Source organism: Lemur catta, chromosome 1 (genome assembly GCF_020740605.2).
Source record: "Lemur catta isolate mLemCat1 chromosome 1, mLemCat1.pri, whole genome shotgun sequence".
Taxonomy (NCBI): domain Eukaryota; kingdom Metazoa; phylum Chordata; class Mammalia; order Primates; family Lemuridae; genus Lemur; species Lemur catta.
This window is the reverse complement of record NC_059128.1, coordinates 230715325-230736484: the sequence shown is the minus strand read 5'-3', so window position 1 is coordinate 230736484 and position 21160 is coordinate 230715325. Positions and strand designations below refer to the sequence as shown.

General features: G+C 43.3%; 1 protein-coding gene and 1 pseudogene across 6 annotated transcripts in view; both read left to right on the top strand.

Moving 5' to 3' along the window:
- The window catches only part of SIDT1 (SID1 transmembrane family member 1), an 82855-nt gene extending 63418 nt beyond the window's left edge, over positions 1-19437 (top strand). For 3 of the 6 annotated variants that reach the window (XM_045540257.1, XM_045540262.1, XM_045540261.1), the window contains 12 exons: positions 1138-1211; positions 2189-2312; positions 2526-2643; positions 5067-5203; positions 5838-5946; positions 8393-8407; positions 9753-9829; positions 12460-12506; positions 14903-15008; positions 15106-15216; positions 16555-16668; positions 18749-19437. In XM_045540257.1, coding sequence (XP_045396213.1) covers positions 1138-1211; positions 2189-2312; positions 2526-2643; positions 5067-5203; positions 5838-5946; positions 8393-8407; positions 9753-9829; positions 12460-12506; positions 14903-15008; positions 15106-15216; positions 16555-16668; positions 18749-18811 — 1095 coding nt within the window. In that variant the 3' untranslated portion in view covers positions 18812-19437. Of the gene's footprint in view, positions 1-1137; positions 1212-2188; positions 2313-2525; positions 2644-5066; positions 5204-5837; positions 5947-8392; positions 8408-9749; positions 9830-12459; positions 12507-14902; positions 15009-15105; positions 15217-16554; positions 16669-18748 lie in introns of all 6 variants that reach the window. The other 3 variants (XM_045540260.1, XM_045540258.1, XM_045540263.1) reach the window with 3 other exon arrangements.
- On the top strand, positions 19127-20002 carry LOC123647679 (annotated as a pseudogene).
- The last annotated feature ends 1158 nt before the right edge of the window (positions 20003-21160 follow it).

Below are 21160 nucleotides of genomic sequence, written 5' to 3'. Positions count from 1 at the left end.
ACTACATTTGTGATTTACCGGTCTGGGCTTTCTGGTCATCATGAGGTAATGAGTAGAGGAAGTAAAGTTTCAGACCAAAACAAGGAAACCTGGTCTCATTGAGCCTGTGCTTTCCCATTGAGGGTAAATAACAAAATATTAAAGTAAAAAGAACATACACAATATGAAAAATTCTAAAATATTACAAACAAAATAAATACTAAAACAGCTTGACAATCCTCCCTGCTCCTTCATAAAACCCTAGGGTCCAGGTACACTTAAGTGACCTTCTCTAGAATTTATTACACATGAGAAAGCCCATTTAGAACAGCACAGGCTGAAAGAGTTTCTAATGCAGGGGCTCTCAGACTTTGCTGTGCATTAAAATCACCTGGAGAACTTTAAAAACTCCCCGTGTCCAGGCCGTACCCCACACCAATTCGAGCAAAGTCTCAGAGAGTGGAACCAGGCACATCTGTATTGTTTAAACCCTCGATGAGTCTAACGTACAGCCAAGTTTGAGAGCTCGTGGCCTAATAATATTTAGTCAAGTCCATACTTATTACGTAATGAGGACAAGGACTTCAGAAGATTTGAGAACCACTGTTTGTAATCTAAATATCCTCTGCATACTTTGGGTTCCTGTCAGAAGATACAGCTGTACTGTGGTTTGGGAAGTTTCTTGATAGAGATGGTGACAAACACGGAAAACTGAACATACATCTCCTCATGTAAACCTGCCGGAGGTATCGTTTCCACCCAGGGGATGGGACAGCTCCATATCCCCCAGCATTAGTCTAGAAAGTGGGACATAGCATGACAGTCCTAAAAGGCAGGTCCCAGTATTAGCATCCTTTCAGAGTCCTTTTATCATGACAACAGAGGAAACACACTTAGCTGAATTCCACCTTGAGGCTGCGTAAAGGGATACACAGAATATTTCCACTGGACACAAGATGGTAATAATAAAAGGAATGTGCCTGTGTAGTGTCATGGTGGCAGATAATGATGCATCCCTGCTGAGAAGGAGCACTGGTTGCCCTGAAAATCCCCACCAGAGCATCCCTGGGAGGAGGCCTGTCTATCTTTGTGATTTCAGGCTGGGGCTCAGAGGACTGAGAAAAACCACATTTCCTCTTCTCGCTCTTGATTTTACAGGTGGTAAATGTCACTGGCAACCAGGACATCTGTTACTACAACTTCCTCTGTGCACACCCCTTGGGCGTCCTGAGGTAAACCCAGTCCTCTGGTTACCCGTGAGGCATTTAAAGATGCCTTTCTGTCTAATGTTGTGATTTCAGTTTTTTTAAATGTTAAAAATAACTGTGGAAAATGACCACAGCCAAGGGTAAAGAGGAATTAAACCAAGAAGTTGAGTCCAGGTATGCTTCTCTCATTCCCGTAGGAGGGCCTCGAGAAACATGCCTAAGGATAAGCTTCTGAGAAGTGAGTAGTGATGTTTCTGAAAATGTCAGGGACCCAGCTGTGATGGCATTTGTTCACAGGCATGAGCTGGCAGCCTGTTGTCTCATTCAATCCATTAAACAATCTCATGAGAGAGATGCTGTTACCCTGTCTGTCTCAGGATAGATGAGGACAGATGAGGATTTGCTGAAGGTCCCTCAGCTGCTAGTGATGTCAGGACTGGACCCCCCCCAAGACCATGCCCACCACCAGAACTTGGTAAAGTGGAAAGAGCATTTGACTGGGTGGGAGCCTGGCTTACTGTTCCAGAATTGAACCAGCCTCAGTTTCCTGAAATAAAGCTGCTAGCTGTGATTGGCTGACACTTATCCTGAAATTCACAATTAGAGAGCTGAATATTGACACTTAACATGGGTCCGCCTATGAGAATTCCCTCTCACTGTGTAGCTGAAACACTCGCCTATCTTTGGAGCAGCTGTCTTTCCCAAGATTCATGCCATGCCAGTGCCACTGGGACAAGAGAGCATTGGGCAGGTGGTAGGAAGCTGAGCAGGCATCCCTGAGAGGAAACAGATAAATTATCACAGGCTAAGTAACCATCATAAAATGAAGGAGTTAGGTTAAAGAGTATTTCTAATGATTTTCTGATCCTGAAGCCTTATGGAACCATTTAGTGGTAGAAAACACTGAATGCTGAGTTCACTCGCTCCTTCATGCATTCATTCATTCTCTGAATCCCTGGGATTGCCTTGCTTCTCTCATGGCTTCTCACTCGTCCCTGTAGTGCCTTCAACAACATTCTCAGTAACCTTGGCCACGTGCTTCTGGGCTTCCTCTTCCTGTTGATAGTCTTGCGCCGGGACATCCTCCATCGAAGAGCCCTGGAAGCCAAGGACATCTTTGCCATGGTGAGAAAGTGGGTAAATCAGAAGAGAGAACTAGGAAGGATTGTAGTTCCAAACAGGATCTGCAAAGGGGAGGGACATCTGGCTTGATGGTGTGATAATATGTTATGTGCAATGAACCATATGGGGCCAGAAGCATGGGCTTCCAGATTAGTGACATGCTGGATAATTCCCCAATTAGTATCTTTCTATTGACCACCTTTCTCCTTTTTTCAGGAGTACGGGATTCCCAAACACTTTGGGCTCTTCTATGCTATGGGCATCGCATTGATGATGGAAGGAGTGCTCAGTGCTTGTTACCACGTCTGCCCCAATTACTCCAACTTCCAGTTCGGTAATTAGAACTTACATCTACTACACAGGTTTGAGTTATGAGTCTTATCCTGGGACCCTCCCCAAAGTGCCAAAGTCATGCTTGCAAGAATTAAATGGCATTTTATGTGAGCTGAAGTGATCTGAGAGCACCTCACCACAGAGCTTGGTTTCCACATGTTGTACCACTTTTTCTCTCTGACCACCTTTTAGACTACAAAATGCTCAATGCTGGAAGATGATCCCATGGCTAGATTTGAAACCAGGCAATGGGCTAAGCTTTAGGCAACAAGTCAGATAGAATCCACAAACAGACTTCTAGAAAGGTCCCCTGGTGTAACGTGGCCTCACTGAGCAGTTAGACTGCTTTGGGATGAAAGTAATAGAAAACCCAATTCAGATTGGATTGAATAGTAAGGACATTTATCATCTCACCATCTGAAAGTCCAGAGGTAGAAAGAGTTTGTGGTTGATCTACCTCATGGCTCTGGCCCCATTTCTCTGTGATTCCTTTGCTTGTGCCCAGCCTGTATGTTAGTTTTTTCCTCGGGCTATCTTCTCTCATGGTAGCAAACGTAGCTACAGAAAGTCCTGGCTTTATATTAATAGTTCCCCCCACAATTCCTGAGGAGGCAGCAAGCTGGCTTCCCAGGAGTCTTCATTTAAGAGCAAGGAAGCTTCTTTTTGAGAAACTCCCAGATAACATCCCCTCACATCTCAGTGGCTTAAACAGTCATGAGTCTATTTTTGAATCATTCCCTAAGTGCTGGTTGGCTTGGGCCTGGATTGCTACACCAATCAGCAAAACAGGTGGGATTACCTTCAGACCAATCAGACCCATCCCTGGAGCCAAGAGTGGGATTAGCTTTCCTGAAGCAAAGGGGCTGGGGCTGGGTGCACTTCTGAATTGAAAAGGGGGTAGATACTGAGTTAGCACTGAGATGCTGTTAAGAAGGAAAAAAGGGAAGAGCTGAAGGTAGTAGGCAAGTAACAATGACCTCCCCGCTCAAGGATAAGGATTTTTAAAATGGTCATTTTATGTTTGTGCTCTGGCTTCTGGCTGTTAACTGAGCGCACCACAGAACTCCTCTGCCACATTTGATCTTTTTAATTAGATAACATTTTTCATAGAGAAAACTACAGAGAATATCATTCACCATGCAGAATGAACAAATGTCAACATTTTGCAGTATTTGCCATAGATCTGCTTTTTAAGAAAGAAAACACTGTGATAAAGTTGAGGTCCTGTTTTGAAGCACTTCCAAAGCTTAATGTCCTCCCTCTCTCCCCAGAGACAACAACTGTGATTAATTTGGTATTTATCCTTCCAGCTGCTTCTTATAATTTTGTTACATTTGTAGCAAATTGATATTAATTAATCACAAAGTGTTCTGCAACCTTCTTTTTTCAATTCACAATATGTTTTCAAGGTTTATCTATATTGAATCAAGGACACTATTGAGAAGCCAGAACAGCGGTTTAAAAAAAATGAATCAAGGACAGGTAGTTCATTCATTTTTAAGGGTTGTCATATTCTATAATAAAAACAGATCACATTTATCGGTTCTTCCATTGAACAATGTTTAGATGTTGCCGACATTTTGCTATTTTTTACAGACAATGCCACAACGAGCATCCTTGTGTATGTCTCTGTGCACATGTGAGAGAGGCTCCTGTGATACTAAGACATAGAATTTTGAGTCACCTTGTTTGTGCAGCTTCCATTTTACCAAAAATTGACAAATTTCTCTCCAGAGCATTAATTCCCACTCTCATTAGCTGTATGAGAGTTCCCATTTCCCCACATAATCACTAACAATTTGTTATTGTCAAGCATTTACATTTTTTTTAAATTGTTGAGTAATATGGGACACTGCATTGTTGTCTTAATTTGCATTTTCATAGTTCTAATGCAGCTAAGCTACATTTAATTTCTAGCTATTTTCTATCACTAGGCTATAAAGCTCTGTACGTGCAGAGATCAATGTGGTTATATTCCAGAATGCTGAGAATGACCTCCTACACCCACCTGGGACTCATTTTATTGTCACACTTCCTAAACTATCACCATTAGGGATTCTTTTGTTATTGTTGAACACCAGCGTTTAAAATGCAAATAACCCTGAAGGTGAGGATAGTCAATTCCTTATCATATCAAAATACTTTTCTTCTGTGACATAGGAGTTACTTGTTAACTCAGATGCTTTCCTTCTGTGAATTTGGAATAGCCTTGGGGGTGTTTGGAACTGGAGTGTGTGGGTTCTGCCTGGAGAATGTATGTAGAGGGGCTACATGTTGGAGGTCTCCACACAGCCTGAGAGCAGCAATCCATAGTCCATAGACAGAATGAAGGGCTAATCAGAGGCTGAAGAAAAATCTAGAAAGTGTCATCTGTCTGTTGCTTACTGAGTCCTGACAGTCTCGGCTCCTCCTCTGGGTCCTCAGACACCTCCTTCATGTATATGATCGCCGGCCTCTGCATGCTGAAGCTCTACCAGACCCGCCACCCGGACATCAATGCCAGCGCCTACTCGGCCTACGCCTCCTTCGCTGTGGTCATCATGCTCACCGTCCTCGGAGTGGTGCGTCCCTCTCCCCCTGCCTTCAGTCTGGTGCTCAAAAAGTGCCCCCTTGGGAGGTCTGTTGTTTGTTTGTTTGTTGGAGCTCAGGTGGAACAGGTTTGGATTAACCATAATCCTCCGTTTGTGACACACTCTCATCATTGATCCATTCATGGCACACTTTTACTTAGTTATTGTGTTGGTTGTTTTTAATAATGTACTAGGCACCCATAAAAGTACCCCTGAATAGTTTTAATGTAAAGCTGGGGCCTGACTCATGGGAAATTGGAACAGAGATATATACCCTGATTGGAGAGACTGACTTGAAAGAACAGAAACCACTTTCTAAATGTGCACGGCAACTAGTGTGGGCTGTTTTCAGTTATTTGAAGTGCGTCAGCCCCAACTGTAGGCCTATTGCCGTTGTTCAGCTGCCTCCCCTATTTCTTCCCTTCTCCATTTCCACTTGGCCAGTTACCCATTCTTTGTCCTGCCCACTGTGCAGTAGGATCCCTGTGAGTTCCGCCCGAGAAAGGGGAAAGAACAGAATGCACACACAGCTCAGTTTTTGAATCCTTACATAAGAGAGAGAACGATTTTAGTGAGTTCTCTGGGGAAAACACCAGATTAAGGTAACTTCCATCTTTACTCTCAGGTGTTTGGAAAAAATGACGTGTGGTTCTGGGTCATCTTCTCTGCAATCCACATTCTGGCCTCTCTGGCCCTCAGCACGCAGATCTACTACATGGGTCGTTTCAAGATAGGTGAGTCACCTGTTACCGTATACTAAACACATGGATTACCACACTGTGAAAAACCAGATCTTGCCTTCACTCATCCTAAATGAAAGTGTTACTGGTCGTGTGCTCTGAATCCTGTGCTGTTTAATTACATATATTCTCTCCAGGAGCTTCCTCTCCCTTACAGGATTGCAAAAGGCTATTATCACAAGTTCTATTTTCAGGTGAGAAACTAAGCTTGCCACACCTCCCAGCTGAGGCCTACCTCCAGCTCCTAGTTGCAAACACTTTACAATCCACCACTTTGAAAGTGCATTTGGAGAATGGTATGATCATCATAACACTACTTCCACCTAGAGGAACATTTTTATGTTTGCAGCACTTAAAAGGAACATTTTTCTAACCATCCTAAATGATTGTCAAGAATGAATTATATATTTTCAGATTCTAGGGCTGAAACTTTTTGAGGCCAACTTGCCAATCTTAAGAGCAGGGCACCTGCTGAACTCCCTCTAACGATGTGAACTTACCAGGGGGCATTGAGTGTTCCACAGAAATCAACTTGTGGGCTCAGCACGGTGGCTCACACCTGTAATCCTAGCATTCTGAGAGGCTGAGGAGGGAGGATTACTTGAGGCCGGGGGTTCAAGACCAACCTGAACAAGAGTGAGACACTGTCCCTACTGAAAAATAGAAAATATTAGCTGGGTGTAGTGGTGTGCACCTGTAGTCTCAGCTACTCGGGAGCCTGAGGCAGGAGTATTGATTGAGCCCAGGAATTTGAGGTTGTAGTGAGCTATGATGATGTCACTGCACTGTAGCCCAGGTGACAGAGTGAGATCCTGTCTCAAAAAAACAAAAGAAAGAAAAAAATCAGCTCGTGACCTGCTCTTGGTCAGTTCATCATACACGGAAACAAATTCAAGTTGTTTTAGAGCATTTAAATTTATCAAATCATTTTAAGTCCCAGGAAGTCAGACTTAAATATTCTTTTGTATATTTCAAGACAAATTATTATATGTAAACATAGGTCCACCCCTAATATTTACAGAGCCCAGAACAAGAGTGCAAATAAAATCCTGCATACCATATGTGTAAGAATTTCAAAGTTATAAAGCAGACTAAAAAGCTATTAAATATACAAAAGAAGAAAGAAAAGGAAGGAAGGAGACAGACTAACAAAATGAAAATATAATATACATTCATATACCTAGAAGGTCTAGGTTCAAATTTAGAATTCTTGGTCCCTCAAAAGAATACTCCAGAACATAGCTGTGCAGGAGAGCTGGTCCCAGCCCCTGCCTTTTTTTCCTACATCTGGTTCTGTCCTGTGTTTTAAAAGGTCTCACAGTTGTGCAAATGGACATCCTTGCCCAACATCCAACGTCCAGCCACATCCCCCACAAATAGCCACAACTTTCCTTGCCCCAGAGGTGCGCACTAGTGGTCCATCCACCCTCAGGAAGATAGACCGGGGGTTCGGGGGCAGGAGGATGCAGGGCCTGAGAGCAGGCTCAGAGCCATCTGGGAAGGAAATTCTGGAGTCCAGGAATTCTGAATGTGGTCCAGAAGGCAAAAGAATAGTCCCCTTGCCCTGCAGATTCCTCCTTCATGAGGGAATAAGAGCCCTCTAAAATATAGGACCCCTCTTGCTCAGGTCCAAGAGCAATTCTATATAAACAAGTAGCTTTAAGACTAGAAGACTGAATAAAACAAGAGTTCATTTTTGCAGTCTAGTTTTCCCTTTTGGCACAGTCAGTAGATTTACCTCTGGCATGAACATAGCCAGTGGAGCTCCAAATGCCCCGGTTACGTTAGCCAATTGGGTAGAACATTTGGTGTGCTGCTCTGGTCATGCCCCCTCCTCCAGACAGAAGGTGAGTGAAGTTTAGTTAGTCAAACTAAACTTTCAAAAAGAAAATAATTTGGAGCATTGTTGTTCTGGTTTCTCTCAGAGTTGGAAAAATAAACTTGAATGCAGATACATGTAATGGTAATGACCACAAATACAGAAAGAAGCTTTTACTAGATTTATGCCACCTCTGCCTCATGCAATTTTGCAATACTAAATTACTTTAACTTCTAAAAGAAGAGGAATTTAACATAGTATATTATGACTGTGTGATAATTTGTTCAGGGTCCCAACAGAGAAGAGATGTCACACACAAAGATTGAGGGGGATTTATTCACAAAGGAACTATTCCCAAGTTGTAGCTGGGGTAGACAGCGAAAGGGGCAGCATGGTAATCTGGCCTCCTCTTTGAGAAGCAGTAAACTTCTGAATATTTGAGACAGGCAGAAAAGATTCTGTGTTCTTTTTGATGAGAAAACATTGCTTTACTAATCAGAAAACAAAATTACAGTCATCCATTTTGAGAAAAAATAAAATGAGCAGTAGTTTACCTGTTTTGGCTACTTTGTTACAAATCTTTTTTTTTTCTCATTTCTTCTCTGCTTCCCATTGATTCAGATGTGTCTGACCCAGGTAACGTTCAGCCACCTTCTCAGGGTTCTAGATCGTTTCCTTATCAAAGCGACCCACCTGGCTGTCCTGCCAGCTCTGCTCCCTAAACACCCCTCTGCAGGTCGGGAAGCCTCCGTGGGAGGGGGTAGCGGAGAGAGGCTGAGGGGGAGGCTGCACTCCAACCCAGCCTGCTGGGCTGCTGAGGGACAGGCCTCTCCCTCCTGGTTAAACTAGCCGCAGGGGTCACCTTGAGAAGAAGTAGCATTCACAGAGCTGGGATCCACACTCTCTGAAAAGCTTGCCTTGGGCAGACCCCGACTTGCATGTGATGTGCTCACGGGACAGCCCCGCCTTTGACCCTGACACCATTCATGTAACTTATAACATGCACACTCATTGCGTTTCATACTGTCCTTTTGAAAATTGCATTTTAAAAAACCTTTCCTGTCTTTTTCTCCCCATCTTAACTTCTATTGCTTTGATTATTGTTTTAGTACAGATGGGCTTTCTGAGCATGCTTGGTAAAGTCCAGGATTCCTTGGTTCAATTCTTACTAATTTAAACCACATTAAGAAATACAGATTTGGGCCGGGTGCGGTGGCTCACGCCTGTAATCCTAGCCCTCTGGGAGGCCGAGGCGGGTGGATCGCTCGAGGTCAGGAGTTTGAGCCCAGCCTGAGTGAGACCCCTTCTCTACTAAAAATAGAAATAAAAAAAAATTATCTGGACAACTAAAAAATATATATATATAGAAAAAATTAGCCAGGCATGGTGGCGCATGCCTGTAGTCCCAGCTACTTGGGAGGCTGAGGCAGTAGGATCGCTTAAGCCCAGGAGTTTGAGGTTGCTGTGAGCTAGGCTGACGCCACGGCACTCACTCTAGCCAGGACAACAGAGTGAGACTCTGTCTCAAAAAAATATATATATATATAGATTTGAACCTTTACATGATAAGATGTCCCATCCTCTGGGGAGAGCAGATGTTTTAAGGTGGGTTTGAGGGGTCCTGTAACATCTCTGCTATAAAGGAAACCCCATCAGAGTAAAGTAAACACAGGGAAGCTTAGCTGAAGGAGGCAGAATAAGGGCCAACCACCCCCCACGTTACTTGCAAGTGCTTATCGGGAGCATCCGTCTTGCTTGTCCTTCTGTGTGATGCATGGATATGGCACCCCTTCCATGACAATATCATTTTTTAAAGCAAACATTTATCGCTTGCCTATTAGGTGCAAAGCATTCTAATGCATTTTAATGAAGTGAAGATGGCATCATCCTGGCCCCACTTGGGCCAGAAGCTTGGGCCACTTCAGAGTATTTGTGTTTTTTCTTACTAAGCCTTCTTACCACGTGATTGTGTCATCAGCAGATTTGGGGATTTTCCGGCGGGCAGCTATGGTGTTCTACACGGACTGTGTCCAGCAGTGTAGCCGGCCTCTGTACATGGTATGTGCGTGCTCCTGTGTTCCTTGGTAGGGAAACTGCAGGTGGGGCAGGCTTAGGGCAGTCACTCAAGGCTCCTGAAGTCAAGAGGGCCAGATGGCTGAGGGTGGCTGAGGTCCAGTTAGCAGGGGAAGAAGCATGTTGCTCTCTCTTTTTCATAAAACACAAGCTAGGATGGTGCCATTTCTGTTAATGAAATATTTGCTGGTATATAAAGAAGAAAATATATGTACCCAACTGTTAAATAGTGATAATTGCTATGGGGAGGATCGAGACAGAGTATCCCCATAAATACTCATCCAAAGAAGTGCCCTTGTGAAAATGAAAGGGCACACTATTAAAAATTACACCAAGACAGCCGGAGTAAGCCAGGATCATCCCCAGCGAACTGGGACACATGGTCACTGCAGTCACTTTCATTAGGAGCTTACACTTCTGCATTATGCATCTCTGTATCGTTTGACTTTTACAATGAGCAAGAATATTTTTTAAAACTGTGGTTATTGCTTGATGGTTGAAAAATACTTTTACAAGTTTGCCCTTATAGTTTTCAGTATATTATACACTTCTACACTGAGCCCAGAGATCAGGGCCCTGGTCCCAGCTCTGTCTTAGCTCCCTGGCTACCTGGGAAGGCTACTTACCTCCTCTGAGCCCACTGCCCCAGCCTTTGCACAGTGCCCTGGTCAGAACCAGTGATATTATTAGTATGGCCTGGTACACAGGGATTTAGTAAGTACTACTGAGCCTTTATAATCAGAAGGATTTTTACATAAAGGAATATGGGAATCTTTTAGCCCTCTAGAGGTTGGGCAGGAACTATAGGCACTAAAAACTTGAGGGAGCTGAGGCTGGAGGGTTTTATTCAGGGGAGAATTAAAAAGCCCATTATGATGTATGAGTATTTTGAGTTAGGCATGCTTTCTCTGTGAACCAGCAGGGACGAGTCATGTTTCCGTTTGTTTTTTTACATTAATTGATGCAGGCTTTCTTCTTCTTCTTTTTTTTAATAGACTTTATATTTTAGAGCAGCTTTAGGTTCTCTAGCAAAGTTGAGCAGAAGGTGCAGAGATTTCCCATATAGCCTCTGCCCCATCCCCCCCCAACACACAGCCTCCCCCACTATTGACGTTCTACACTAGAGTGGTGCATTGGTTACACCTGATGAACCTACACTGATAAGTCACTGTCACCCAATCCATAATGTACAGCACATCAGGGTTCACTCTTGATGTTGTACATGCTATGGGTTTTGAGGAATATCTAATGATATGTACCCACCATCATAGTATCATACAGTATCACTGCCCTAAAAATCCTCTGTGCGCTCTGCGTATTCATCCCTCCTTCCCTCCTAACCCCTGGCAACCACTGATCTTGTTGTCTCCACAGTTTTGCCTTTTCCTAAATGTCATGTAACTGGAACCATACAGTACGTAGCCTTTACAGACTGGCTTCTTTCATTTAGTAATATGCATTTGAGTTCCTTCCATGGCTTGATAGCTCATTTCTTTTTAGCACTGAATAATATTCTATTGTCTGGATGTGCCACAGTTTACCCATTCACCTACTGAGGTACATCCTGGTTGTTCCCAACTTTTGGTAATTATCGATATGAATAAGGCTGCTATAAGATTCATGTGCAGGTTTTTGTGTGGATATAAATTTTCAACTCATTTGGGCAAATACTAAGGAGAGCTAGTGCTAAATGGTATGGTAAACACATAGCTGATTTTATAAGAAACTGCCAAACTGTCTTCCACAGTGGCTGTATCATTTTGCCTTCCCACGGGCAATAAATGAGAGTTCCTATTGCTCCACATCCTTGCCAGCATTTGGTATTGTCAGTGTTTTGGATTTTGGCCATTCTAATAGGTGAATTAATGTTTCTTTAAAAGAAAATATTTCCTCCAAATTGGATGGATCACCTGCAAAGACAAAGAACCACTGCTTTTAAATAGTAAATGAGTATCTTTGCGAATTAAAGTCTGATCAAATCTCACCTAAAAGTTTTAAGTACTATGCAAACGAACAGGAACAGATTGCAAATAAATCTCTTTCAGAATAATTGTCATTTAAGATGGTCTTTTCCTCTCTATTTTCTCTTCTACCCAGTAACTTTTGTGTTAAGACTGTGTTTTGTAGAGACACAGAGAGTTGCAGGACCTCCTTGGAGCCCGAGTAATGCGTACAAAACTAACTTCCTACAGCTGAGTCCTAAGAGTTGCAATACAGACTACCAAGTAGGACAACCTAGAGAAACAGTCCTCGATTACATAGCACCAGTGGCAGAATTCCTTTAACTACTGAGTAACGAGCACTCAGCACCAACCTCCCCACTGAGAAGTGGGTCCGGGTGCCCACTAGACACTAGGGAGAAACAGCCAGAGTCCTGCTTTGCTGACCACATTTTCTGTCACAGGGAACGGGTCAGGTCTGTCTGCAGTCAGAAGCCTGGCTGTTTAGTCCTGGTAGAGGAGTAGTGTCAGGACGTAGCCAAGGCCCTCTTAGAACCATAGAAAAGTTTTTTCACGAAGACAATTGTTTTCCCATAGTTGATGCGTTCACCACAGTAGGTTAAAAGAAAAGTCGTATGTATAGCATCTCGTGATGTTTTCTTTCCTCTTTTCCAGGATAGAATGGTGTTGCTCATTGTGGGGAATCTGGTTAACTGGTCCTTGTAAGTAGACTTACAAAAACACATTTATCTTTGTTAATGTCTGTAGCACCATGGTTCAGCTTTCCTTGACTGTCATTGTTATGAAGAAATCTGAAATTAAGGAGAAGGTAGGACTGCTTGCACTAGAGACTTGAAAAAAGGTATTTTTCTTCTTGCAAGGAAGGCAGTAGGACACTCTTGTGTATCAATTGCAGCCTCTCTTAAAAAACTGATGCATAGAGTTCATTTGCTTAACAAGCAAAACATCAAAACTTGTTAAATCTATGTGGATAAATCAGATAGATGGAAGGATGGATGGATAGGGAGATAGATAGATAGATAGGTGTTATACCAATTGTTCCAAAAACGCAAGGTTTTAAACTCTTTTGTAGAACTATCCATAAAGGTTACCCAGTAGGCATTCTATTCTGTAGAGATTTCTTTCTTACTAAATGTGTATGTGTGTGAGAGAGAGCAAGTCTTTTTCCTGGTTTTTTCCTTCCCTCTCAACTAACCTTCCAGGAGCAGAATGCACTGTCTGGTGACTCAGGGCGCTGGCAGGAGAAAAGGGACCAACTTCTTGGTAATGAAAACCGATGACTATGACCCCAGGGGCTCTGAATCACCTGGCTTGTATCTGCCTCTCACATGATCAAAACCAAACCCACAATCTGTTCATAAGACAAGGCAAATGGCCTTTCTCCTCCTCGACAGCTCTGGGGGACACCAGGGCCTACAGGAATGAAGGAGGTGCAATGACACACTGTGTCTATCCCATAGAGCGTCACCTCCCTCTCAGTTGCTCCATAAAGACATGGAGTGATTTAATATGAATGTTATTGAGATGGTCCTAAAGAAGAAAAATGTGTATATACCATATATATGTGTATACCATATAGACACATACGGAGATGTATGTATACATGTATTCATGTGTGCGTAGAGAGAGAGAGAGATAAAGCTAAAGCAAATGTGGCAAAATGCTAATAATTGGTGAATCTGAGTGAAAGTTCTACAAGAGTATTTGGTAAACTGAAGATTTCAGAATCTAAGAGGAGAAAATTTGTTATATTGCACAGAACAAAGTCGGTTAGAGTTCAAAATGAACAAAAAGAAGGTCCATTAATAACAGCTTTACACTTAAAATACTTAGGGATAAATTTTGAGACATCTGGGGCTGTGGCAGTGGAAAAAAAAAAAAGAAAAAAAAATTTTGAGAGATGTGCAGAATCTTTCTGTAGAAAACTTGATTACCTTATTAGGAGACACAAAGGAAAACCAAATGAAGAGAGATGTCAGGCCCTGGGTGGGAAGATTAACTATGGCAAAGACATCCTTTCTCAAGTTAATATATAAATTTAAAATTAGAATTGTAATTAAGTTAGTAGGATGTCGTTCTAAAATTTATTTGCCTTGTTAGACAAAATTTTCAAAGATCTCTGAAAAAGAAGAGCAATGGAAGGAAGGAAGGACAGAGGGGTATAGTGACTAGCCCAGCATTAACCAATAGAACTTTCCAGAATGATGTAAATGTTCCACACTCCACTGTCTAATGCAATAACCATTATCACATGGATATTGAGAACTTGAAATGTGGCTAGTGTGACTGGGAAACTAGAATTTCAGGTTTTTAAATTTTTAATTAATTTAAACTTAAATAGCTACATGTGACTACCATATGGGATATTACAGGCTAGCCTAACCAGATAACCTAACATATTATAAAACAATAATAAAACAGTGAGGCACTGATCCAAAACTACAAATTGGAAATATAAATCAGTGAGTCAGACTGGAAAGGACAGAGACCCAATGAGCTATAGAGGTAGACAGAGATATTTCTTAATACATGTGTGGATGTATTAATATATTTGTTAAAAACAGTTTCAAAACAAGAAGATAAGGAAGAGTTATGTAATAAAGGGTTTGTTACAACTGAATAGAAATTGGAACAAAATTAAGTTAAACCCCAACGAAAATAAACTTCAGTATTAATTTTAAAACTATGGACAGCTAGCAAAAATTTGGTAATATGTATCAAGCCAAGTATGGACATAATTCTACTTCTAGTAATCATAAGGAACTAATAGTAAATGAAAAAAATAAGCCCAATATGTCTAAAGGCATTCATTTATTCATTGCAGTGTTCCTTAGAATAATGAAAAACTGAAGGATGTGGGGAAAACCCTCCTTTTCAACCAGAGCAAAGATGATTGTTTACAGTACATTCACTTAGGAGAATTTTCCATAGTCTTTAGGCATGAATGTTCTTGTGATAAATTGAAAGTTACTTATATGTTAAAGTGGTTTTGTTTAATGATCCTTCTCCCTCCTGCAAATGGGGATAGGGGAGTAAAAAAGCCAACAAGGTTACAAATCCACCTTCACGGCTGCCAACGTTCCCCCTGTGTCCCCAGCGCCCTCTTCGGATTGATATACCGCCCCAGGGACTTTGCTTCCTACATGCTGGGCATCTTCATCTGCAACCTGCTGCTGTACCTGGCCTTTTACATCATCATGAAGGTAAGCCTGGGCGCGGGGAGCCCACTGTGCCTCGGCCCTCCCAACCCTCCCGCAGGTGGCGGGGCCAGCTTGGCAGCATCTGCTTCTCACCCGACAGCTTCGCAGCTCCGAGAAGGTCCTCCCGGTCCCGCTCTTCTGCATCGTGGCCACCGCTGTGGTGTGGGCTGCTGCCCTGTATTTTTTCTTCCAGAATCTCAGCAGCTGGGAGGTAAGAGGACAGTTTTCTTGTCCAAAAAGCAGCTTTCTCCGCCTTGCCTTTTTTAACTTTCTACTTCCCTCTCTTAATGTGTGCCTTTCTTCTTGTTATCCTTTTTACTTTCTCTAAAGTGAAAGCTTTCTCTAAAAGGGATGGTTTTGAATAGCCACATATAAATCCATAATAACTGGCATGTGGTTGTCACCCCCAGGGTAGCACTTCATAAATTTATAAGCCCAGGCTGGGCACGATGGCTCACGCCTGTAATCCTAGCACTTTGGGAGGCCCAGGTGGGAGGATTGCTTGAGGTCAGGAGGTCCAGACTAGCCTAAGCAAGAGCAAGACCCCATCTCTACAAAAAATAAAAATAAAAAAAAAAAAATAGAAAAATTAGCCAGACATGGTGGTGCACTCCTGTTGTCCCAGGTACTCAGGAAGCTGAGGCAGGAGGATCATTTGAGCCCAGGAGTTGGAGGTTGCAGTGAGCTATGATGATGTCACTGCACTCTAGCCTGGGTGAGATTCTACCTAAAAAAAAAAAAAAAAAAATTGTGAGCCCTATATATGTTGCAGATTTGATCTTCATTACGTGTTGTATTATGACCCTGGTCCCAGTGGATGGTTAACTTGTGCGAAATCCCTGATTAGTGTGTATCTTCTCTGCCTTTCTCGTAATCACCATCTATCAACAAAGACCCAGGTGTGGGTATTATTACATTCATTTCATTTCATAGATAGCAAAACCGAGTGCTAATAGGAATATATCTGAGGCACAACGGGGAAGAATTCTTAGTTCTTCATCATGACAATCACCACAATAGATTTTAGAACACTTTTGTCACCCCAGAAAGAAACCTCCTACACATTAGCAGTCACTCCTCATTTCTCCCTAACCCTTTATCCCTACTCAACTACTAATCTACATTTTATCTCTATAGATTTGCCTATTCTGGACATTTAATATAAATGGAAGCACACAATATGTGGCCTTTGAGTCTGGCTTTTTTCATTTAGCATAATGTTTCCTAGGTTCAACTATGTTGTAGCACGTGTCAGTACTTCATGTCCCTCTATTGCTGAACAATATTCCAATGTGTGGATATAGTAATACCACACTTTATCAATCCATTCATCAGTTGATGGACATTTGGGTTGTTTCCACTCTTTGGCCATAATGAATGATGCTGCTGTGAACATTTGTGTGCAAGTTTTTGTGTGGACGTATATTTTCTTGGAAGCTAACTTTTTGAACCAGCCATCTATCAGCGTTGTTGTAGCTTTCGGGATGTTCAATGCCCTAAACAATTGAATTCTGGAAATCCTGCCGATGTCCTCCTCACCTTCCTCCAGGGAACCCCAGCCGAATCCCGGGAGAAGAACCGCGAATGTGTCCTGCTGGATTTCTTCGATGACCATGACATCTGGCACTTCCTCTCTGCTACTGCCCTGTTTTTCTCGTTCCTGGTGAGTTTACCATGTCTCTTTGTTACTTTCTCCTCCCTTTACATCTTGTTCTCTCATTTTTCTCTCTTCTTCTCCTCCTGACATCCTCTTTCATATTCCTGTCTAATTTCCCTTTCCAACTCCTCATTGTAATTCAACGTCTAGACCATCTTATTTCTTTTTTAAATGTTATATCCTTTGGGTAGCTCTTTCTTTTTCTTTTTCTTTTTCTTTTACTCTTCAGTATTTTTAGACACAGAGTGACAAAATTATTTCCCCTAAGTTGCACAGCACGTTTGGACTAAATTGATTATTAGACCCACATGTCCAGAATTCCCCCAGGAACCACTTTTGGCCTTCACTAAAATTCCCGTAACATTGGGTTATTCCTTCTCATGCCATGCTCTCATTCCTCCTCCTCCTCCAGTCTCCCTGAATAGTTTACAAATATTTCAAAGATTCCTGGAGCGGCTCAGGACAGCAGCCGGGCCTCTGTTGCCTTCCAACCGGTCTGCCCCAAATCTCTCTTGTATTCCCTTTATTTTTTGTACAGCCCCTTTTCAGAAGCCATGTGCGTTTATGTCAACCCTGGATGACAGCCCCTGGCACCCTTTAATTGTAATTTTGACTTTTCCAAATTAAAAGTCTGTGATGTCTGTACAGGCGTTCAACTGACAATTAACAACCAACCCTACTTGACTCCTGGGCTCCCGACACGGGCCACTCTACGCGGGCTCAGGCCTGCCATGTAACCTCAGGAGTGGAGCAGGGCTACCCCCCAGTGGCCAGTTTGGGAAGTTTAGCCAATCTGTAGAAACATTCCTTATGGCTTTTACTTTTGATAGTCACCTTCATTAGAGACAGAGACAACAAAAGTGGAGCTAACGGTTCCATGTGGGGAGGAGGGTACATTCCTTACATAGGAATGCTCTATGCAACAAGGCTTCATTTCCTTTAGGTCTTGACCTAAATGTCCCCTTCTAAGTAATGACTTCCCAGGCCACCCTATCAAAATTTTTTACCTCGCCACATCCCATACTTCCTATATTCCTTCCTAGTTTAATTTTTTTTTTTTTTTGAGACAGAGTCTTGCTCTGTTGCCCAGGCTAGAGTGCCATGGCATCAGCCTAGCTCACAGCAACCTCAGACTCCTGGGCTCAAGTGATCTTCCTGCCTCAGCCTCTCAGGTAGCTGGGACTACGGGCATGCGCCACCATGCCCGGCTAATTTTTTTCTATATATATTTTTAGTTGTCCAGATACTTTCTATTTTTTCAGTAGAGATGGGGATCTCACTCTTGCTCAGGCTGGTCTGGAACTCCTGACCTTGAGCAATCCTCCTGCCTCGGCCTCCCAGAGTGCTAGGATTACAGGCATGAACCACCGCGCCTGGCCCTAGTTTAGTTTTTATCCTTAGCACATAATACTATCTAACAAATTCTATTTCATTCATGTATTTGTTTTATGTGTAATGCCTTCTCTTGAATCTAAGCTCCACTGTGAGTTGGGAGGTTTTATTTTGTTTTTTTTTTTTTTTTGAGACACAGTCGCACTTTGTCACCATGAATAGAGTGCAATGGCATCATCACAGCTCATTGCAGCCTCAAACTCCTGGGCTCAAGTGATCCTCCTGCCTCAGCCTCCCAAGTAGCTGGGACTACAGGTGTGTGCCACCACACCCAGCTAATTTTTCTATTTTTTTTAGAGATGAGATTTTGCTCTCACTCTCGCTCAGGCTGATCTCGAACTCATGAGCTCAAGCAATCCTCCCACCTTGGCCTCGCACAATGCTAGGATTACAGGTGTGAGTCACCATGCCTGGCTGCAAGTTGGGATTTTCGTCTTTTTCGTTCCAAGATATATCCAGCATCTAGAATAGCACATAATTAGCCCTGAGCAATATTTGATTTAACTTACAAATGAACTGTACAATTATAATAAATGCCTATTAAGAGCAAGGCATTGCAGAGAGCTGCAGAAGACATGAGAATGAGCAAGGAAATTCAATTTCCGGTCTGTGGGAGTCTCAGAGAGAAAGTAGGGACTTGTTCATTTGACAGTGACTGTATAATCCTTTCATCTCTCTGTTCCTCTCTTTTCAGGTTTTGTTAACTTTGGATGATGACCTGGATGTGGTTCGGAGAGACCAGATCCCTGTCTTCTGAGCCTCCAACACATACAGGGGGAGAGGGAGCCATCAATCCTGGTGCTGTTTCGAGAAAAACACAGTGACCCCAGCAAAGCAACCACTGCCAAACTCTCACCCACCCTCTGTGGGGTCAACCCCGCCTTCACACAGGAAGGAGGGGAGAGACCTAAACCTGCAAGAAGGAGGCAGCAGGGGAGACACGCTGCAGACAGAGGCAAACCCGAGTGAGGAGCAAACACTTGCCCCTTCCTTCCGTTTGCAGCTCTGTGAGTGACACAAGCACAGAAGCTGCATCCAAGTGGATTCGCTACCTTGGGACCCCTGCCACCCTCACCTGACACTGGCCAGCAATGGCAAATGCTGCTGCACCCTCCCCTCCCGCTGCCACCCTGCCTAGAAAGGCCAGCCGCTTGGATTCCCCACCCACAAATTTTGGCTTGGCTCCCTCCACACCTTTGTGACTCCCACTGCTCTAGACGTCACAAAGCACCAGCCCACTCCTCCAAGGTCCTGGGAGGAGGATGTGATTCCTCAGAGGATGGTGGAGAGGTGGACCCAAGCCCCACCCAACTGCGATAGATGTTCTGGTAGCACCAGCTAGTCGCCTCCTCAGAAGGAACTCGGGATGTTTCCCCCAGGTTCCTGACACCACTGGAGGGACTCAGGATTGGGCTTTGTCACTGGCACCAAGGCCTGGGCGCTTACTTATTCCTTGGTGTCTTCATCTCACTGCTGTGTGTGGACCCCATCACTCTGGCCGCCCCTTGTTGGAAAGGCCTGTTACTCCACAGACTCCCGGTCGGCTCCAAGGTGGAAGGGGAAACGGGCAAAACTCTTCTAGCAGCAGGAGGAGCAAGGTGAATGATCGACAGCGTCAAGAGACTGGTAACAGCACCAGCGGGCAGACAGGCATCACCGTAAGGACAGATTCAGCAAAGGGAGCAGCACTCAGTTGTCCCTCCGATTCACACAGCCCAGTGCTATGCCCACATCACCCTTGGGGAAGAAATAAGTGTTCCAACCAGGGGCACCGCCCGAAGGGTCCTCCTCGACAGAGCCCCTCGTCTGTCATTTGATGCACGTCAGGGTTCCACGCTGTCTCCCTGAAGTTCTCAGAAGTATTATTAACTCTTCAGGATGAACACATTTTCCTCTTCCCCTCTCACTGCAAAGAGCACAGCTAATTTAGTGTTGTCTCCTGGTGGCCTCTGACTCCCATTCTCTCCCCTTTTAAGGTGTTGAAAAGCTCAGTGTCCCAGTTCCACTCACACACAGCCTGGCAGCTCTGCCTCTGAGAAGTCCCACTGTGACCAGGCTCCCTTGTTGCCTGGAGTATGATGTAATCGGAAAATAGACATACGAACATGCGCGTACCTATATATTTGCTTGTGAAATTGAAGTCACCTCTCGCCTCTGCTTTCCTGATCATTCACTAGAGAAATGGATCATTTTTTTTTTTTGAAAAAAAATATGATTCTTTATCTAAAATATTTGCATAGTATTCAAAAACACATTTTAGAAGTTTGAAAAGCAAGTTTTCCAGATTTTAAAAACACAAAGATGCTTTCCGTAAAAAAAGTGATGATTTTGTAAATGCCCCCAAATTTTATGTGTGATCTTCTGTTATTCTTTACTCCTTAAAAATTGTTGGTTTCCATAGGCCATATGAAGGCCATCAATTAAATGGTTGTGTTAATCTAATATCTAAAAATTTTTTTTTTTTTTTTGAGACAGAGTCTCGCTCTGTTGCGCGGGCTAGAGTGAGGGCCGTGGCGTCAGCCTAGCTCACAGCAACCTCAGACTCCTGGGCTCAAGCGATCCTCCTGCCTCAGCCTCCCGAGTAGCTGGGACTACAGGCATGTGCCATCACGCCCGGCTAATTTTTTTTCTATATATATATTTATAGTTGTCCAGATAATTTCTTTCTATTTTTTAGTAGAGACGGGGTCTCACTCTTGCTCAGGCTGGTCTGGAACTCCTGACCTTGAGCTATCCACCCGCCTCGGCCTCCCAGAGTGCTAGGATTACAGGCATGAGCCACTGCACCCGGCCTAAAAAATTTTTGAACCTGTTTTATCTATGGCTGATTTGACCTAATTCTTTTATTTTAACGTACTCATTGTTTCTAATCCAAAAAAGACCCACTGAGGAAATGTAAACCACTAAGTCCATTCAAGTAGCCCTATGGCCTGAAGTGAGTAAATGCAAAGATACATTACCTTTTTGGTAGCTTGTTTGGGGAAATGTCAGTGGAAATGAGGAGAGGGCCCGGCAGAAAAGGATGGATTGTTTTGTATTCTTGACTGTTTTCTGATCATGTCTGTCTTGTGCTACAACGTCCCACATTGTGGTCAGCTTTTTTCTC